The sequence below is a fragment of the Dreissena polymorpha genome, chromosome 5, assembly GCF_020536995.1.
Source record: "Dreissena polymorpha isolate Duluth1 chromosome 5, UMN_Dpol_1.0, whole genome shotgun sequence".
NCBI lineage: Eukaryota > Metazoa > Mollusca > Bivalvia > Myida > Dreissenidae > Dreissena > Dreissena polymorpha.
The window spans coordinates 48,353,039-48,373,937 of record NC_068359.1 but is presented as its reverse complement, the minus strand read 5'-3'; the positions used below and the strand labels follow the sequence as shown (position 1 = coordinate 48,373,937).

General features: G+C 35.6%; 1 protein-coding gene across 1 annotated transcript in view; it reads left to right on the top strand.

Annotated features, from left to right (window-relative positions):
• LOC127832489 (E3 ubiquitin-protein ligase PDZRN3-like) overlaps nucleotides 1-20,899 on the top strand; it is a 240,449-nt gene that overhangs the window by 208,518 nt on the left and 11,032 nt on the right. Inside the window, exons 5-6 of the mRNA XM_052357991.1 lie at nucleotides 1,743-1,881; nucleotides 11,419-11,517. Coding sequence (XP_052213951.1) covers nucleotides 1,743-1,881; nucleotides 11,419-11,517 — 238 coding nt within the window. The remainder of the gene's footprint in view (nucleotides 1-1,742; nucleotides 1,882-11,418; nucleotides 11,518-20,899) is intronic.

The following is a 20,899-nucleotide window of genomic DNA, read 5'->3' as shown; positions in this document are numbered from 1 at the left end:
CATGGAATACAGGAGATGTTAATTGAAACAGGGGGGGAGGGGACTAGGGTGGGAAGGAGCTTGTTACCTGCAATTCCTATGAGGTTTAAGGAATAACCTGCATAGCAACTGTCATACATTGGAAGTCCTGTAATTATTCTTTGCAAACGAGACATGTAGTATGTTTGTATTTTACAGATGGTTCTTATTCCCAACTGCTCTGGGTTTTTTATCCATATCGCGTGGTTTGTCACAGGAATATGAGTCACATCATGCGAAAATGGGTCTTATGCAATATTTAGCCATCGTAGCTTCAGACCAGCCTGCGAAAGTGCGAAGCTATTTGAAAGACAATAGTACTTTATATTATTTCAGATCAACAAATGTTTGTATCTGCAGATGAAGAATTTTATTTACAATATGAACATGCCCAGGTCGAATGTCAAACATCCATTTGAATTTCATTAATGCCTAGTGTTTCGGCATGCACAAGTTATGGCATGTTCGGATAAAGTTTGGAGGTTTAACAATATGAAGTTAGCTTAGACTTAGCTTAGTTTTTTTTGCATTTCACTGAAGGCATGAAGGCATATCAATATGGAGTTACAAGAATGAAAAAAAAATTGCATGAAAATAAACTGTTTTTGTGCAGGAAGTTCCAAACTTAGCTCTCCAATATTCATACATTCCCGTTCCCGTGGAGTAGTGTCTGCTATAACCAGCAATTTTATTGTGTGCTGCCATGATATGCTGATATCAACACAGACTAGCCTTGTGTCGGAATGTATTGAAACATTGAACTGTTATCAAAGCATCCGAGTTTCCTGCGGAGTCTGATGTTCTTACAACTTTTATGTAACACATCTGTACAAAAAATGACTTCCTACCAACCCTGGGGATGTTTCTCTTCTGACTGCCGATCCAGATTTTCCTATGCTTCTATCACTAAAACAGATATTGTCTTTGATAAAATGGGGAATATTTAGTAATATTCAGCATTATTGGCAGTAATGTATTGGACAACTTGATTTTCTTGATGATATTTAGATTGTTTATCTTCATTTTCGTGTCTTGTATAATGTTTTATTGATGGTGATTTTGATGGTTTATCTTCAATTTCGTGTCTTGCATATTGTTTAATTGATGCTGATTTTGAAAGATTATGTTGTTGTTTAAGTATTTGCTTCAACAGGCAGGTGTTTTAATACAAATTATTAAAAAAAAAATATCTATAATATATGGATAGTTCTTCATTTCATAAAATATTTTTTTATAATTTCTCAATTTTATTTCACATGAAACTTGGAAGATTTTCATGTTACATCAGATGTCAGCATTTTTGTTATGATGTTCTTATAGCCTGAAAACTAAAATATTGAAGCACAACAATATCAAAATGTTCAATGAAGCATGGAAATCTAAAAAAAAAAAATCAATGCCAATCGTTATTCATTATATCCCATCATTTAAAAAACAGATACTGTAAAATCAATATTATTCATGGGACATACAATTTTGTTGATTTCGTGGGTTGACCGAAATCTTGAATTTAGCACAAAGACATTAGAAAATTACAGACACAAATTCAACATTTTTCCAAAATAAGAATTAAAAAAAATAAAATTAATGTGTCATCGAAAAATTCATTTTTTGAAAAACCATGAAATTTCATGCTTACGAACATAAAGGATCCTACATTTTGTCATATAATTAAAAAAACAAATTGTCCAATGGTAAAAAACATTTTTCGCATTTATTTGCAGGTTGCTGGAGCCATCGTCACGGCGACCGCTCATGTTCTCTCAGAGCACGGACAACATGGGCCTCACTGACATCGAGATGACCCAGTTTGACTACGACGACCAGTACTACGATGAACGACAATACGAAGAGGAATACGAGGTGAGATTTAGTCAGCTTAAATTTTAGTAAATTGAGTACATGTCAAATGAATCAAAATCCTGAGGAGTGTCCAGTTGGCACACACGCTTCTCACTTCTAACTTAAGGGACATGGGTTCTCGGTAGAAAGTGAGTCTGTTTGTGGTTCCCATATGGGAATAGAGGGGTTTTTGTTCAGGTATTCTGGCTTCGCCCCACTACACAAGACCACACCAACATTTGAAAATCTTCCAGTAACAACTTAATAGTTTGACATTGCCGCTATGATTCAAAATTCGTCCAAACTTGCGTGAGCCTAGTAAGGTTATTAGTTAACTCTTTCAGTGCTGGAACCGAATTTTGAAGGCCTTTGCAAACAGTTTGGATTCAGATGAGACGCCACAGAACGTTGCGTCTCATCAGGATCCAAACTGTTTGCTATTCTGATGGTATTCTTTGAAAAAAATCGAAGAAAATGCTAATTTTAGAAATTCAGCAACAACATTTTAGCAGTCGACAAATTTTCCAGCATGCAAAGGGTTAAGAGTGCTTGGACAGCCTCAGGCACAGAAGGACTTGGAAATACAAACCCAGGATACACTGCCCCTTACAGTGTGACTATTATGAATATGCCTGTTCACAATAGGGTTACAAAGTTGGCATTAATTATCCCCCGCCAAAGGTCAAGGGATATAAAACTGGCTTGTCTGTCCGTCTGTCAGTCTGTCACAAACTTAATATGGCGGAAAATAAATTCAACAAAGTCGCCTTTTTATCCCCTGCCAAAGGTGGAGGGATATAGAATTGGCTTTGTCCACTCGTCAGTGCATCCGTCTGTCTGTCTAAAACGTTTGCTTGTTTTCTTAAAATATGCAATCATACATTGGTAAATCGTGTCTGAGGTTGAGTGCTTCCTGAACTTCACAAAAATGTGCTCCTCTGACATTCTTTGGATTGCTGTAATATGGGTAAAAAAGTCATGGAATGTTAGTTTGACCTAAAACTGAGGGCACTCAGATTATCTGGCCGCAGAATTGGTTCTTGATGTACACGAGATTGCAAAATAAGTGATTGAAGAAAAATAATCTCCAAACATTTTTCCGGCATGTCTCGTGATAAGAATGAATGGTCTAGGAATAGACTTTTAATCACATGTCTGTTAAAAACACTGATTGACAGGAATAAAAGTGTCGGAACTCTGTGCAAAAGATTCTTCACAGACATCTTGAAGTGCTAAAGAAATTGAAAAAAAAATTAGCCTACCGGAAGATAGGTATAAACTAATGGAATGCAGTTTGTAAAATGTGGAGATAACTGTGTGGTAATGACTAGCCCAATTGACCCAGGCACACATCCTCGAACTGATGCTTTGGAAATTCTCTGCAATCAATCACATAATGGTCTTCAATCAATCACCTTTACGCAAGTGTAATTGATTATGAGCTACTGATTATGGGGCTAACACTTAAATATGTGTCAAATCCTCATTGGTATTGCCCGAAACAATTTCACAATTTGCGTGATAGAACAGAAATGCATGTGCAGAAAATAATCTTTGTAAAATGTTGGGGTATAAGAAACCAACAAATAGACTACAAAACAAGGTGTAAAAAATGAAAAATCAAATAAACTACTTAACAAATTAAGCTTATACACAAGTGTTGCTATTTGTCTGATTATGAAATAAGTCAAATGAAAAATTCGGCAAAGTTGAGTAGGAAAAATAATGGAAAGGTTGATAGTAAAGATAACTAAACTAGAAAGTCATTATATTGGCAAATTGAGTTCACTTGTTGTTATCAGTGAACATTAGCCCATCTCATTTCTGAATGATTGTTTTTGTATTTTTATATTTCTTCAAGATAAAACTGTCCTTTGATCTCGATATCTGTATGTTTGGTCATGGTATGTGGTCCATGTAAGAAGGTCTTCAGACCTGAGTCTTGAGATGCAAGAAATCTCTTGTTCTTGGCACTATCACACATGAGCTATCATACATCTTTTCATTTTATCAGGAATTATTACATTTGGCAGCATTCATAGTGGAGAAGATCCCATCTTTTCATGAAGCTTGTAAAACTTTTTTTTTTACAATACTTCTGGGGGTTACACTCAACTGTGTGGTTGCTAAGTGTGGATGTTAGCCTGGATTCTTTCAAGTAGTTAATAAATCCTCTATTTCATTTTAAAAAAAAGATAATCTGCAAACTTTTTTATATTGTGATCTTTATGAGAACATACATAGGAACTTGAAAAAAACCTCTTCTAAGGTTTAAGCTAAAACTTCATAGACCCACTTGTAAGATTTAGCCAATATTCTTTTCCAGGGGCCGTATTCCAGTAGCTTCTTAAGTTTTCACTTAACTTAAGAAATTTCTGAAATAAATTTCTTAAGTTAAATTTGAAATGTAAAAATCAAAACATGAGACGCTTAGTATTTTCTCTTTAAGAAATTCCTTTAAGAGTTAAAGGAAGTTAACTTATTTTTGAATATATGAGAAAAAATACACAGAGTAAAGAAATTTATTAAGTTTATGAAGCTACAAGAATTTAACTTAAGTAAATCTTATGTATAAAGAAAAAAATGGCGGAGATAAGAAAAAATATTGCGCAATATTTCAACTTAAGTTTTTTTTATCCCCACGCTTTTTGAAAAAAAGGTGGGGATATTGTGGTGATCTCCGCCGTCCGTCCGTCCGTCCGTCTGTCCGTCCGTCTGTCCGTCCGTCCTGGCCACTATCTCCTCCTACACTAAAAGCACTAGAACCTTGAAATTTACACACATGGTAGCTATGAGCATATGTGCAACCCTGCACTATTTGGAATTTTGATCTGACCCCTGGGTCAAAAGTTATAGGGGTTGGGGTGGGGCCGCGTCAGAAATTATCACTCATTTTTTAGGTTATTTTACATTTACTTCTTTATTTCTACACCGATTCACTTCAAATTGATACTGGACCTCACCTATGACAATACGGTCAATCTCAACCATGCATGGCCCCATTCCCAACCCTGGGGCGCCCCGCCCACATAGGCCACACCCACCAAAAATTTCCATTTACTATAATTTTTTCATTTCTACACGGATTCACTTCAAATTGATACTGAACTTTTGTTATGACATTAGGGTCAATCTCAACTATGCATGGCCCCAATCCCAACCCTGGGGCGCCCGCCCACATAGGCCACACCCACCAAAAAAATTCCATTTACTATAATTTTTTCATTTCTACACGGATTCACTTCAAATTGATACTGAACTTCTCTTATGACATTAGGGTCAATCTCAACTATGCATGGCCCCATAACCAACCCTGGGGCCCCGCCCACATAGACCACACCCACCCAAAATTGCCTTTACTATAATTTCTTCATTTCTACACCGATTCACTTCAAATTGATATTGAACTTCTCTTAAGACAATACAGTCAATCTCAACTATGCATGGCCCCATTACCAACCCTGGGGCGCCCCGCCCACATAGACCACACCCACCCAAAATTGCCTTTTACTATAATTTCTTCATTTCTACACCGATTCACTTCAAATTGATACTGAACCTCTCTTATGACAATACGGTCAATCTCAACTATGCATGGCACAATTACCAACCCTGGGGCGCCCTGCCCACATATGTCACACCCACCCAAAATTGCCTTTTACTATAACTTCTTCATTTCTACACCAATTCACTTCTAATTGATGATGAACTTCTCTTATGACAATACGGTCAATCTCAGCTATGCATGGCCCCATTACCAACCCTGGGGCACACCTAGGTCAAACATTCGGCGTGGGGATACGCGTCGGCCTCTGCCGCGCCATTTCTAGTTTAACTATAGAAGCTACTGGAATACGGCCCCAGCACAGTTGCTGAAGCATTAATAATAATAATTTTGGTTCAGATAGTGGCAATTCAAATCAATTGACCATGCTATTTGACAATAACTGTTAATTGAACTGTTCTCCCTTTGATGGCAATTATGACAGTGATTTTGATTATATTATCATTGGGTAACAATTCAATCACAAATCGAAGCGTAAGTGTCAAATAGTGGTACATCCTTCCTTGTTAATATTATGATCTGATTATAGACAGTGATCGCATTCCTGGCCATAAACCACTGAAGGAAGTAAAGGTGGCCATGTTCATGTGAAGATGTTATGGGAAGTCTCGGCATAAATCAATCTGACCGCCTTGAATAGCCTCCTCAATTTGTCCTCAGTTGGTACTCAATCAAAAAGTGCTCAATGTCACGTTTAAGCTTGTTTAGTAAACCTTTGCATCAGCGTAAATTGCTTATAAAATTTTATATTTATTGCATAATCCATCACTAGGCAAGCATAAATCTCTTTGAAATTTTAGTTCTGCTTGCTTTATATGAATTCAAATAATGCCTCTATATTGATATTATTCAGGTTACCAATTGACATTTGTTACAATTTAAGTGCATTTTCAATGATAATAAATATCAATAGAGATCAGAAGCAGTTCATAAAAATCAGCCCTAATGTCGCATGGATGACAGAAGCAAGTTTGTACGAGTGGGTCAATGATCCATTGAGGTGACAGGCGTTACTGTTACCTATATGTACATTCCTCGATCAGTTAATGAAAGTCATTTATGGACAGATGTAATTTATAATGTCAAGAAAAGGTGAATTTAATCATACTATATACAAACATTCCAATATGACAGCAGTAGCTGAAGTATCATTAACATTTTCTTTTAAACCTTTGCATGCTGGGAAATTTTTCGTCTGCTAAAATGTCTTTTGCTGAATTTATAAAATTAGCATTTTTTTCGATTTTTTTCAAAGAATACTATCAGAATAGCAAACAGTTTGGATCCTGATGAGACGCCACGTTCTGTGGCGTCTCATCTGGATCCAAACTGTTTGCAAAGGCCTTTAAAATCCGGTTCCAGCGCTTAAAGGGTTAAGGTCAGCACACAGTCATTTATTCTCTCATTATAACGCTGAAACTTTTAAACCGTTGAAACCAAAAAAGTTTATAAATTACAGTGAATAGTCGTTAAGTGGCTTTATTACATTTACTTGTCTCAGCATAGCAATTTTTAACAGAATGTTGATTGCTTACAATGAGCTTAAATACCCAATTAATTAGGCCTTTTTTGGGTGTAAACTTGAGAGTTTTTTTTAGTACATTCCAGCAGTAATTTCAGTGTAGAAAAGTCTCTGTTGATTATTTTCTACCTCTTGACACTAGGTTCATGGTAATTACTGTTTATTTAATGGCTCTAATTGGGCCTTATAGTGTTTGAAAGTTTACCCTACAAGATGACTGTGAGTGAATTTTAACTCTTTCAGTGCTGGAACCGAATTTTGAAGGCCTTTGCAAACAGTTTGGATCCAGATGAGATGCCACAGAACGTGGCTTCTCATCAGGATCCAAACTGTTTGCTATTGTGATAGTATTCTTTGAAAAAAATCGAAGAAAATTTTAATTTTAGAAATTCAGCAGACGACATTTTAGCAGACGACAAATTTCCCAGCATGCAAAGGGTTAAAATTGTGCAAGGCTAATGTCTGGGTTTAATTGTATGGTTTTTAAAGGCGTCTTAAAGATCATTATTATGACAAAAATACCTTTATTCTGGTTCTAATTTTGAAAACTTATCTTTTGACATTTAAAAAGTCAGTTTTAATATATGTGCAATGCAGTAAAATTGTATTAAAGGTTTCAAATAATCCGCTGCATAAGAGAAATACAAAAAATAGCAATTTTAAGGATAGTAAAATCAAGTGGATCATGAGCAACATCAAAGTATATTTGGTTAGTTGATTGCTCTTTTGTCATGCATACCTTTGTGTCAAACAGAATAGATCTTTACCTTTAATCAGACTTTTTTACCGCTTACCATGCCAGTTTAAGCAATTAGTGGCACTAGCCACATCAAAACACAGTAACTCATCCAAAGAAATTGCGTTACAAGGTAACAGACATGAACAATCAAACAGTGGCGAAGAGGAGTAACTAGTTTGTCTCAAGTTCAAACAGTGCTGCTTTTCTTATGTATTGTTTTTCTGTAGTTTGATAAATTATTTCCTTCAGTCTTATGATTATGTGACATGATGGTTTGTAGAGTTTGTCCGAAAAAAACTTTTTCAATTTATTTATCAGTTGTTAATATATTTTTCAGTTGTTGTTTTCGTTTTACCAATTTTCTGAAAGTAATTATGGTAATTTTCCAAAGAACATGCACCAAGGAAGCAGCATGTAACAAATTATTTTTTTTCAGCCCAAATAAGCTTAATTAACTGATGGAATTTCATTATTAGGACATTTTACTGTGATTGTCAAGTGTCATCCGCCAATTCGCTTCCCAGTTTCCAATTATAATGCCAGTTTTTCACCAGCAAAATTGTTATCTCCTTATTTAGAGAGCACTGGGTTTTAACCTTTTGCTGGATGAGCTCATAAAAGTGTTTTTTTAAACAATCAAGTTTATTAAGGTTTCTACAGAACAAAAAAGGTCATGCATTCAGAAGAACCAATATGGATTGCAAGCCCATGATGCTATGTCAACTTTGAGTGAACCCCAGCTTCTATTATCTCTTGAAATGACAAAAATTATATTCTTTCATTTGTTTGGTCAATGTTTCTGTGCATGGGCTCTATTATCTTTGATGCTTCTTGTAATGCCATTAACCATCTCAAAATTCAAGGATTCTCAGTTGATAAATCATGAATAGAAAAAGGATTGTATAATAAATTAACTACGGCTACACCTTTTTTTGTGGTTCTGGTTCTGCTCCATACTCGGTTACATTAGAACAAACAATGATCAGATTCATTGTATTCATTACAAATATTCATTACATTGTCTGTCACTGTTATAAATGAATATGAATACAGAATGCATCCAGATGAAGTATCTGTCGCCATTCGGTCTCCTGGCAGATTTTCCAGCTTTGTTGTCCCGAAGATTCAATTGTCTGCCGCCGAGAGACGGAATGGATCCCCAAAGTTTACTGAAGTGATTACAGGGATATGACAAATTGGCCGTCAGTTTAGTCCGTCACTGGGACAATAAATACATTTGTGGGGAAGCATTATTAAGTAAATTGATTGAATAATATATAATATAATATAGTGGTTTAGGGAAAATGGTTGGTGAGGGTGTATATTTCGTATTTGTCGTCTGGAAGGATGGCAGGCAGGCAGTTGGGACTGTCCCATGGCAGGGATTGTTGTCGATGTGTCCGCGGGGTTTTTAGATTGTTGCACATTGTTTGTTATTGCTGTTACAGTAATCTAAATAATTGAGATGGGCAATTCTAAACTCTCTAATAAATCATCTTACAATAAACTAAATAGTAGCCGGAGAAAAAATGTTGAAAAAAAACTGTGAACTTTGATTCGTGTCAAGTTCTTTCTTACATATTTCATGAAAAAAATAATCTTTGAAATGCTTTCAGCTTAGAAGGCTCTTTAAGAAAATGTATGGGTATGGGTCTCCATACGTGCAGAATGTTGACTTTGTTTTTTAATCAAGTCCAAGGTTTAACATTAAATTATGTAAGGATTTGAACCAGTTAATTGTGACCTAAATTGTACCCATGGGTGTCCTCAGCTGACATTGTTTGTGAGGGTGCAGCCTAACAGTTGTTTTAATGGCTGGGAATGTTGTAAATTTATCATGTCATAATTTCATGACAAACTTCTGAACACTTTTTTGATGTCTATTTATATAATAATGTAAGATTAAGTTGATGTTTTGGAAACTTTTGGTCAAAAGTGTATATAATTAACATTTTAAATATGGATTGTTAATCTTTGCATGACAAGGCATTTATCTTGATAAAGATGATTTTGCTGAAATTTTAAACGTGCACATAATATCGTAAATTAAAAAATCTTAAAAAAATTCTGATAAAAATATGTTTACATTATTGTGAATGCTATTATTAAGCACTATTAACTTAAATCAAAGAACAGAAATTTAACACCAATGACAATAAAATTTTGGAGCTAGAAGAAAAGAAGAACGATATTTCATATGTAGTACAGTGATACTTATTTGTTTGTAATATAAACCATTTTTGTGTCACACTTCATGAGTTATGAGCTTCTTTTCCACAAGATAGCATCTTATCCTATGTTGGATACCCTTTGAAATACAAAGCTCTGTTTGATGAATGACTGGATCCCCATTGTGTTTTGATGAACGGTGAGAGAGAAAAAACAGATTTTATGATAAATCTAATGCTTTTTGTGAAGAAAGCGAGAAATTATTTGCTTTTCAATACAAGATCAGCAATGTTTGGATTTCACACAATGTAATTAACAACTTAATACAGGCTGTGAAATTATTTTATTCAGATACGTTAAAAAATGTATGATCGAACTGATTACCTGGCATTGTTCGATTGTGTTTGAATTTCTTTCGATCATTGCAAATGAATGGAAATAACGATAAGAGTAATTATCAATATTGTAAGTATTTAAGGTTGAGTTAAAACATCAGATAGCCCTATACCTTTTTACTTGAGTATTATAACATATTGGAGAGATTGCATTGGTTGAGAATCCATTGGTTGGGTTGCGGTAATGCATTTTTTTCAAATCTTTAAAGCCTAATGCTTTTTTGATAGGAGTGTTAAGAACTGTTAATCCTACACTATTTAACCATGAGATGTATGATACTGTTTGAAAGAAAAAATGACAAACTCTGTACTGGGTACGCCAGTTCAAATCTATTGGTTGGATTAAAATTTATTGGGCTTATTTCTCCATGAATGCGTTTGAAATATTTTAAAATGGTTCATATTTGTATCTATACATGCATCTGTTACATTGGATAATCATATTAAATTATCCAAATAGCCATTGAACAGTAGACGCATGAAATATAAATTGCCTTAGTACATTTTGATAGTGTCTTTTGTGTTGCATAATTCTTATAAAGATAGGGAAAGAAAGAGCAAAGGGTCATATGTTTCAACTAGACGGCTATTGAATATATTCTTACCACAGCCAATATGTCTTTCAACCAGTGAAGATCAGATTGTTTTCTATGGTTGTCTATTCAACACTTGTGTTATTAAAACACATTCTAAAAACCTGTAACCTTAAACTGCACTAATACGCGCATTTTCATTTAAATGATGAAGTGCTGGCCATTTGTTAATTTATACCCTAAAGGATGAGGTGGTGAAAACTGGACTTCTGATGAAATTATATATACATAGTCATTCCCTGATCTCTTGAAATGAAATTCCATTTATATATAGGTCATATAATAATTTGTGGTGTGCAATATTGAGAACTTGTGGTTTTCAATATTTTCAGATTGTGTTGATTCCAAGCATGTAAATGAAATTGCGCTTATATTTAGGTTGTATAATAATATTTGTTATGCAATATTGAAAAAATCTGGTTGTCAATATTTCAGATTTTTTAAATTCCATGCATATAAATGAAAGAGCGTCCATATAATTATAGGTAATACAATAATTGGTAATATGCAATACTGAGAACTTGTGGTTTTCACTAATTTCAGTCCGTCATAATTCCCTGCATGTGTCATTTCAGGAGGTGGTGTTACAGCGGACCTCAGAAGCCGATAAGCTGGGTCTGACACTGTGTTATGGCTCCAGTGAAGACGGCATCACAGACATATTTGTAGGCGAGGTAAGGGGAGATAACTTTCTGCTAAAGCATAAATTTCTAAGATAGTTAACCCTTTCAGTGCGGGAACCGAATTTTGAAGGCCTTTGCAAACAGTTTGGATCCAGATGAGACGCCACAGAACGTGGCGTCTCATCAGTATCCAAACTGTTTGCTATTCTGATAATATTCTTTGAAAAAAATCGAAGAAAATGCTAGTTCCCGCTCAGAAGCAAAATGAATATGGCTACATAAAATCAGAACAGGCTAATCAGGGACGACACTTTCTGCCTAAACTTCATTATTGATAAGAAGAGACTTTCTTTAAACGAAAAATATCATAAAAGCGGAATGTGTCGCCCCTGATTAGCCTGTGCGGACTGCACAGGCTTATCTTGGAGGACACACTACGTACATGCATTAAAACAACCTTTTCACAGAGCACGGCTCATAAATTATATTATAATTTATTTGACATCCAAAAATAGGTCTGTGTCCTGGCTACCGTAGCAGACCAGTATAAAAACCTTCACCATGTGTGGCCACTATCTCAGCAAATATCCTTACATCTGTCATTATGTATTAATGGACTGTTAGGTCCCATGGAACTCCCCAATCGGGCATTCCACCTGCATAATCTGGTAATCTGTTGTCAGTCGCAGACCCCCTATCTGGCCACGTGTAATTTGTATCAATCATAGAAGACTTAGAAAATGTTACATTTCTGTCTAATTGCCTGGCTTCCACCGAGGTTAGTGACTTGGTGATGTTTGTATCTACCTACCTCAAAGGCAGTCTGTCTCCCTCCCATCTTTGCCGGCTTGATTTACTGGTCTTAACTTTCTATAAATCAGAAATCTAACTGGGCTTTCTGTGATATATTTTGGTGTTAGATTTCCATGGTTGCCGGAGATTTTTTGTAGCAATTTTCACAGGTCATTTACTTCGTGCACAATCTGTATGTAGACAGTCTATTGGGATATTATGAGACTAGTTTGGGCGCTGGGGCTTGGGTGTGATTGTGTACACCCTGTTTCTTATTTCCGATCAGTCGTGCAGAAATACTATGATTTGTTAATAGATTACCTCATTGTTTGGGTGATGAATTGGCATTAATTTATGAGGTTCCTGTGACTTAGATTGTCTGATATCTTAAAATAGAAGCATTTCGCTCGGTTAATAGCCTTTTATCATAAATATAATCTTCAGAGGATAACATATCATAAAGAAAAGAATTATGAAACTTTTTATAGCTTAATAAAGGCATCAGCTCTTCTAAAAGATCTTGTACGAACCAATAATAATTGAGCCTGAACCAATAATAATTGAGCCTCAGTCTGGGAAAATGGGGCTTAATGCATGTGCGCACATTTTTGTCCCAGATTAGCCTGTGCAACGTTCTCCTCCTTTACTGAATTTTTGCTAAGAAGAGAACAAAAAATACCTTAAAAAATGTTAATTGTCGTCCCTAATGCCCCTGTGAAAACTGCGCAGGCTTATCTGTGACCACACTTTTTGCACATGCATTAAACCATTTCTTACTTGAGTGAGGCTCAAGTATGTTAGCTCGTAGCAGTGAAACATATGGGGCATATGAGCATGTCAAAATGTTCATGTTTGCTGACCACTGGCCAACACCTGGACCACACATACCTTAACGGAGGCATGCTTTATCCAATTATTGTAATCCTATTTTAGATGTCCAGTATCTGAGATAAATATGAGCATCCATCTAGGAAATATGGACTTAATGCATCTTTGTAAGGTGGTGCCCCAGATTAGCCTGTGCAGTTCACAGCGGCAATGTCAGTCCTGATTAGCCTGTGTGGACTGCATAGGCTAATATGGTGCAAAACATTACTCACATCTATTAAGCCAAATTGAATATTAAATCATGTAAACCTGACCGTCAATGACCAAACTGACTGTAGGCTGGTTAATTTCATTAATTTTATACCTGTTGTTACCCTTGCTTCATGTTCAAACATCTGTATGCAGTGTTTATTTAGTGAGTCAACAAACTCATTTAGAAAGTCTCTGTGGGCAAAGGTCATTGAATCATGATGTTGTTTTATTTTGTGCTGATGATTTATATAGAACAGGCCAGGGCAACACTGGTGTAAATACACATAAAATGTTCTCCAATTTATTATTAAAGCAGTGAATTTTGTTTTCAACATTAACATACTTTGTCCTTCAACCATGGACTAATAATAAAGATTGTGTATTCCAATGATGGTGTGGTTGAAATCAGTCAACCCGTGTGCGCTACAGTTGTCCATAAATAACCCTTCTTTAAATAAATGTTTCATTCAACTCTGGCATGTTTGGTATGCTTACCCAATTAGAAGCGAAAATTTATGGTTGTAAACATGGACATCAGTAATTTGACGGCATAGTGAGACCATTGTTGGGTGTTCATGTCAAAAAGAATGTCACCATTTATGCAAAATTAGCAGTTTTTCTGACCCCAAGTTTGAATCCTCCCATTATTTTGTATAAAAAACTACACGTATCATGTTATATCATTGGAATAAAAAAATAATTTACCACACACACACACAGCTGTTCCTACAAATACCCCTGGCAAATGTTAGTTGAATATTTATCACTTTTCGGAATTCAGAATGGGTCATATTTTACCATTACCCTTCTTGCGCTAATTATGGTTTGCTATGGTCCTTGTCTGATCAGCTGATACCGTGACCCGATGTACATAAATAACAGCAATATATCGGAGATATATCATTTGATGTATGTGGAATCCTAAGCCAAATGTATGGTATTTTAAGATGTATGTTTCTTTTTTAATGCTTACTGTGGAAAGCTAGAAATGAGACCTTTTTTAGCAGTGCTTTGCGAACACGGGGCTAAATGCATGAGAGTTAGTAAAGCAGGTTTTTTTTAGACAAAGGGGAAGACGCTTGACGCTGGGTGAAAGGGGAAAAGAGAGGGCGAAAGAGACATATTTGGGGAAAAAATAAAAACTGTTTTAATGCTTTTTCCATAATTTAGTACATTTGACAAGATTAAATTGAAATAGAATTGAGATATTATAATCATGAGACACATGTAACTATTATAATAAGGTAAAAAACCTGTGTTAAAAGTGTTGTCTAAGAGTATCCGAGTCAGTCCGCACAGGCTAATCAGTGAAAATACAAAATCATGGAATTGTTCGTGGGAAGTCTTTTTCAAACGAAAGTCGAGTCTAGGAGAAAAGTGTCGTCCCTGATTAGCCTATGCATACTGCACAGGCTAAAGTGTGACAACACTACGCACATGTATTAAGCCCTGTTTTCCCAGAGCAAGGCTCAAATGGTCTTATGTTTCTTTAAAAATGCTAGTATAAGATTGTAGTAGACTTTTTTTTATTTTGTACATTAAGAGCCAGAAAGGCTTATCAGCAGTTTTTGCACACATGCTGATAAGGCCATTATGCTTTCAAGACATGTCAGTGTATCAAAAGGTACTTGATTCGTAATGAGGCAGGCTTTTGTAGTCAACTATTAAATAAAGAAGAACTTGTCCAACGTTAATGATCTTATAAGTGCTGTTTCTTAATTGTTTAATGACTGTGTAGCAAAGTGGGGCGACACAAAGAGGCTGCACTTGAATTCGGTAGGTTTTCGCTATTCCAAAGCTAATTAGCTTCTTGAATACATTCAAGCGCTTGATAGCCCAATTTGGACAGCTTAATTATAGGTCAATACTGCACCGGTCTTGTCCAGGCTTGATCTTGTCAGGTCAAGTGTTTGATTTTGAGTGGGCCCATGGTCGCCACACACAACTGTCCACCTAGCCTGTCGTTTGATGTCTTTCTGGTGTAATTCTATATGTATGGTGGTGGTTGAACAAGCTTCTTTCTCTTTGTATCGGTTACCTGAGTCAACACTTGGCCACTGTAATAATGTTACTGCCGACCAGAATTGTTGAACATGCTTCTTTCTCTTTGTAGTAGATGGATTGGTTAACTGAGTCAACACTTGGACACTGTAATAATGTTGCTGCAGACTGGAATTTCAATGGACTGTCATTTAGACACATTAAAACATTGTTATATATTTTTTACATACATTCGTAAGATGTGGCCTTAGACATGGTCTGTGCTTGCATTTTACAAGATTGTTCTTACTTTTTGAACTTGCGTCTTATTTTGCATCCAAAAAAGTTAGCTTTGCAAGCTACAAATTTAGATTGATTAATTTCGGATCAAACACTCTGCATCAACATCATTCACATGATTTTCTCTACAGTACACTTGTGCTTGACATCATTTTCATGGGTAATTCCTTCCAATGAGTACATAGGAGTACATAGGAGTGCAGTCGTGACATGTCATCACAGGGGTTGCTAACATGGACTGACACACCCCCATTGTCCCTGCTTTCACAGATAATTGCTTCAGACTTCCCAACATTCACAACATTTCCAGGTTGCTCTATGAGGATTCTCTGTGTCTCATTGGATTTTGTAGATTCTCTGACCCAAATTGATCTCCTGCAGCAATATATCGTTTTTCTTCTATATTGGTTTCATCGATGGTCCTTATGACATTTGCAAAGTAATTTTCCGTTTACAGATTTGATAATCAACAACTTGTGTGATCTATTTTTTGTCTGTAACTGTCTACAGTTCTTATATTGAAATTGGCTGCCTAATGAAATTGATTCAAGAACATGAATGCAAGCTCAACATTTATTCATGACAATTTTTTAAGCAATATTTCTAGCGCAGCTATAAATGATTATAAATGACAAATGTTCATTGTCTAATTGCAAAACCTGCTATTGCTGTGAAAGATGCACTAGCGTGCAAAAAGAACGGGATGTTAGTCTATTTAGTACAAGTGGTTGGCATTTATATATCATGTCAAATTATTCAATTCCACTATAGAGTCATGCCTTGATTTAACATGAAATTCAATTTTAAAATTCAAATAATACGCAATTTTGATTAAACATACATACAAATCCTGTTACTGCTTTAATCTGAAAAATATTATTGGAGATAAATAACCTTGCTTCTCATAAGTTCGTTCAATATGTGTCATTCTTAAGGATGTAATGAGCTCTCTTACACTGGCTGAAGCAATTTCCGGAAAAAATACTGCCTTTTTTCACCTGTAAGTACTAATAACTCCCCCAACCCCTCTTAGTAGTTTGGCCGAACTTTATAGGTGAATGGCTGATTATCATTTATTGTCTTAAGCATTATTACCTGTAATTAGTTCAATACAGGATGTAATAGGACTTCTTTTGATGTATTCCACAACAGTGGTAGTGATTTATATCTCTGGATTCCAGCTTCTATGGTACATGATTAGGAACCAGTGAGTTTGTGCCAGCTGGATTCCAGCTTCTATGGTAAATGATTAGGAACCAGTGAGTTTGTGCCAGGGAGCTCTAAGGATTAAAGTGGGCCTATAATCTGGTACATTAGAGTCCCTTTGAAGTTAATGGCAGATACATTGTTGTGATTGGACAGTTTGCTTGTTCGGTGCAATATGAGGAACTGTTTTGCAGACAAAGTGCTCATTGAAAAAGCAGTTTGAGGGCATGGTATCATTATTTCATTTTTGCATTCGGAAATTGCTCAAATTATTATAAAATATAATGAGAGATTCTTGTAAAGGGCCTTCGTAATCAGTATTGCTATTGTTTGTACTCTAGCTGCTGTAAAAATGTCCACAGCTTTTATGGATTTTTTGGTTTAATAGACTTCTTATTTTTTTAGCTCACCTAAGCACAACGTGCTCATGGTGAGCTTTTGTGATCGCTTTTTGTCCGTCGTCCATCATGCGTTGTCCGTTGTGCGGCGTCAACATTTGCCTTGTTAACTCTCTAGAGGCCACATTAATTGTCCAATCTTCATAAAATTTGGTCAGCAGATTGGTTTCAATGATATCTTGGATGAGTTCGAAAATGGTTATGTTTGCTTGAAAAACATGGCTGCCAAGGGGTGGGGCATTTTTCCTTATATGGCTATATATGGCTATAGTAAAATCTTGTTAACACTCTAGAGGCCACATTTATTGTCTGTTCTTCATAAAACTTGGTCAGAAGATTCATCCCAATAATATCTTGGACGAGTTTGAAAATGATGCCGGTTGGTTTAAAAACATGGCCGCCAGGGGGCGGGGCATTTTTCCTTATATGGCTATAGTAAAACCTTGTTAACACTCTAGAGGGCACATTTATTTTCCGATCATCATGAAACTTGGTCAGAAGATTTGTTCCAATGAGATCTTGGATGAGTTTGAAAGTGGTTTTGGTTGCTTTAAAAACATGGCCACCAGGGGCGGGGCTTTTTTCCTTATATGGCTTTATATGGCTATAGTAAAACCTTGTTAACACTCTAGAGGCCACATTTATTGTCCAATCTTCATTAAATTTGGTCAGAAGATTGGTCTTAATGATATCTTGGATGAGTTTGAAAATAAATATGTTTGCTTGAAAAAAATGGCTTCCAAGGAGGGGGGCATTTTTCCTTATATGGCTATAGTAAAATCTTGTTAACACTCTAGAGGCCACATTTACTGTCCGATCTTCATGAAACTTGGTCAGAAGATCCATCCCGATAATATCTTGGACGAGTTCAAAAATGATGCCGGTTGGTTGAAAAACATGGCTGCCAGGGGGCGGGGCATTTTCCTTATATGGCTATAGTAAAACCTCGTTAACACTCTAGAGGCCACATTTATTTTCCGATCTTTGTGAAACTTGGTCAGAAGATTTGTCCCAAAAATATCTTGTTATCTCAGGTGAGCGACTTTGGGCCTTTCAGGCCCTCTTGTTTAAATCAAACTCTATATTGAAAGTGTCGTTCTTGATTAGCCTGTGCAAACTAAACAGAACAAGGCTCTATTTCTGCTTCTTGGTTTATCTTGTCTTCAGAGGTCCATGATCTAGTTGTGGACAGATATTACTGAGATTGCCATAAATCCTGACTTATTCATCTATAACTTCAAAGCAAGGAGGATATTTCTAATTATAGAGGGGACTGCTATTGCCAAATTGCCTCCCTGTCCTACAAACCAAACAAGATGGCTGCTATACCACTCACAAGGTCAACTACTGAAAAGTCATTTATATTGGTCACCATACAATTTCGTGGTTAGAAAATACAATTTGGTGGACATGTACAATTTTGGATTAAAGATTTTGGGAAAATATGATTGTATTGCTCATTTTCCACTATTTTGGCTCATTTTCCAATGATTTTGGCTCATTGTCCAATGTTTTTGGCTCATTTTCCAATGTTTTTGTGTTACATTTGTGGATCTGTCAATCCATGAAATCAACCAAAATTAATGTACCATGGATAATAATGATTTTACAGTAACCATGCAGTTGTGAAAAATAGTTTCAATCATGAAATAGTATAAATAAAAGTTTGTGTAGAAGCATAATGGCCTGTCAATTACAATTAAATAATGACACCTAGCTTGTAAGTTTGCTCAATATGTACAGAGATTGTTTTATTTCAGGCTGGTTCAAGGGTAGTTTTAGCATTCTCATTTCCAAGAATGTCATTATATTGAAAATAATACATTCTTATAAATATAATGGAGAAAAAAATGTGAGGTAACAAATGACAACAATCGCTTTCATGGGGCATCTTCAATCTGAAATTAAGCATAAAAGAGAATTCAACAGTTCATGGATTATCATTTGTGAAGGCATACTTGGGAATATTTTTATGATGTTTTATGTGCGTTGTTTACGCCAATGCGTCTTATATGTGGACAAAATTCGAAATATTAAAAAAAAAAATTAGGGGATGCATCTCACAATACGGTGTGACCTATAACCCAAAAAGTACTGTATATAAGACAATAGAAAGCTGTTAAAACAGAATTGATGGCCTATATCGTGGGATCTCTAGCAAGCTGTTACGGAGGCAGAAGGGTTGCACCCCATTGGTGCAAAAACATACCATGTGACATTTAAAGTGAATGGCACATGGTACTTTTTGCACCAGTGGGGTGTTTGTATGAAGTGTCTGTTGTGAGTGCTGAATTTTAAGCTGCCTTAGGAAATTTCATTGAAAAAGTGTGAAATAAACACCTGTATTGCTTCTGTTTTGACACTAGAGTCATATCACTTTTAATTGTCACTGTATTAGATTAAGGTTTGAAGTGATCAAGTTTCCGAAATGAAGTTGCTAGATCGAGTAACATTGTATTGTGTGTAGTTTAGTAAAAAGTGGGTTGCTAAAAGAACTGGGGACATTTTAAACCACATGAAGTTCACTGTTATATGCTGTGTTGGTTTTTCTTCCTTCCTTGTTTTTTACAAGTTGCCTTTTATATTCTCAGTTAGGCCAAAAAAAATAGGTCGGTTTCGGGTCGCCAAACCTTGTCTCCCAAGTCGACGCAGACCCTCAACTTTTTATAGGGGTCGCCAAAAAAAATATAATATTGTTTATTTTAGTACATATAAGATGTAATATCAAGCAAACAAAGCATATATCAGTGATTTTTTTTGCTTTAATTTGTTACAGCCTGTGCCTTTTGAATTGGGAAAATTAGCGCGATAAACCGTGAAATTGGGGAAAATAGCGCGATAAACCATGAAATTGGGAAAAATTAAGCATTATTAATAAGATTATAAGTAACAGAAGTGATATTGTTTTTAAGTGCATGTTCAGGGAGTTTTCTAGAAAAGGAGTCTTGTCAAATTGTTTTTTTTTTAATCAATAAAAGTGGCAAGTTTGGGAATGATTTATGGACAAAAATGACTAAATTCAAGTTATATATTTTGAAAGATGTTTAAAAAATAAAGTTGAGACCTAGATTTAAGAAATCATAATTAAGTTATATGAGACTTCTTTCTAAAAAAAAAAAAAAAAACATTTTTTTTTTTTTTTTTTTTTTTGAAGTTGGGCTTTTTTTGGGAAATTTTGGTCAGAATTTTGGGAAAAAACATGTTTTTTTGCGATTGGGAAGCAGCCGAAATTCGGCTGTAAATTTGAGCAAAAAAAATCACTGTATATATACATGTATTTCTTATTATAAGCTTTAGTAGCTTTCGATTTTAGTACCCGAACTAAAAAACAAAAAAAATCACTACCTTAACCGTCCCTGTTTATTTTCCCAAGGAGACCAGAAACGGACATATTTTTTTTTTGGCCTTAGGAAAGGTCTCTTCAATGATTCCGAGTGCCTGTTTTCTGCAGACACGTGGAAAAAAGTGCTTTTCTTGGCACTAGACCTTTAGTGTTGTGCAAGAGGTCTGTCTGAGCCAGCTTCAACGAGTGTTCAGTGAAGAGGCTAATAATTGTAATTTGCGAAGAAGCAACTTTCAGTTACCATTTTCTCAATGACGTAGATATGAGCCTCAATCTGGAAAAATGGGGCTTAATGCATTTGCTTAATGTGTTGTCCCAGATTGGGCTGTGCAGT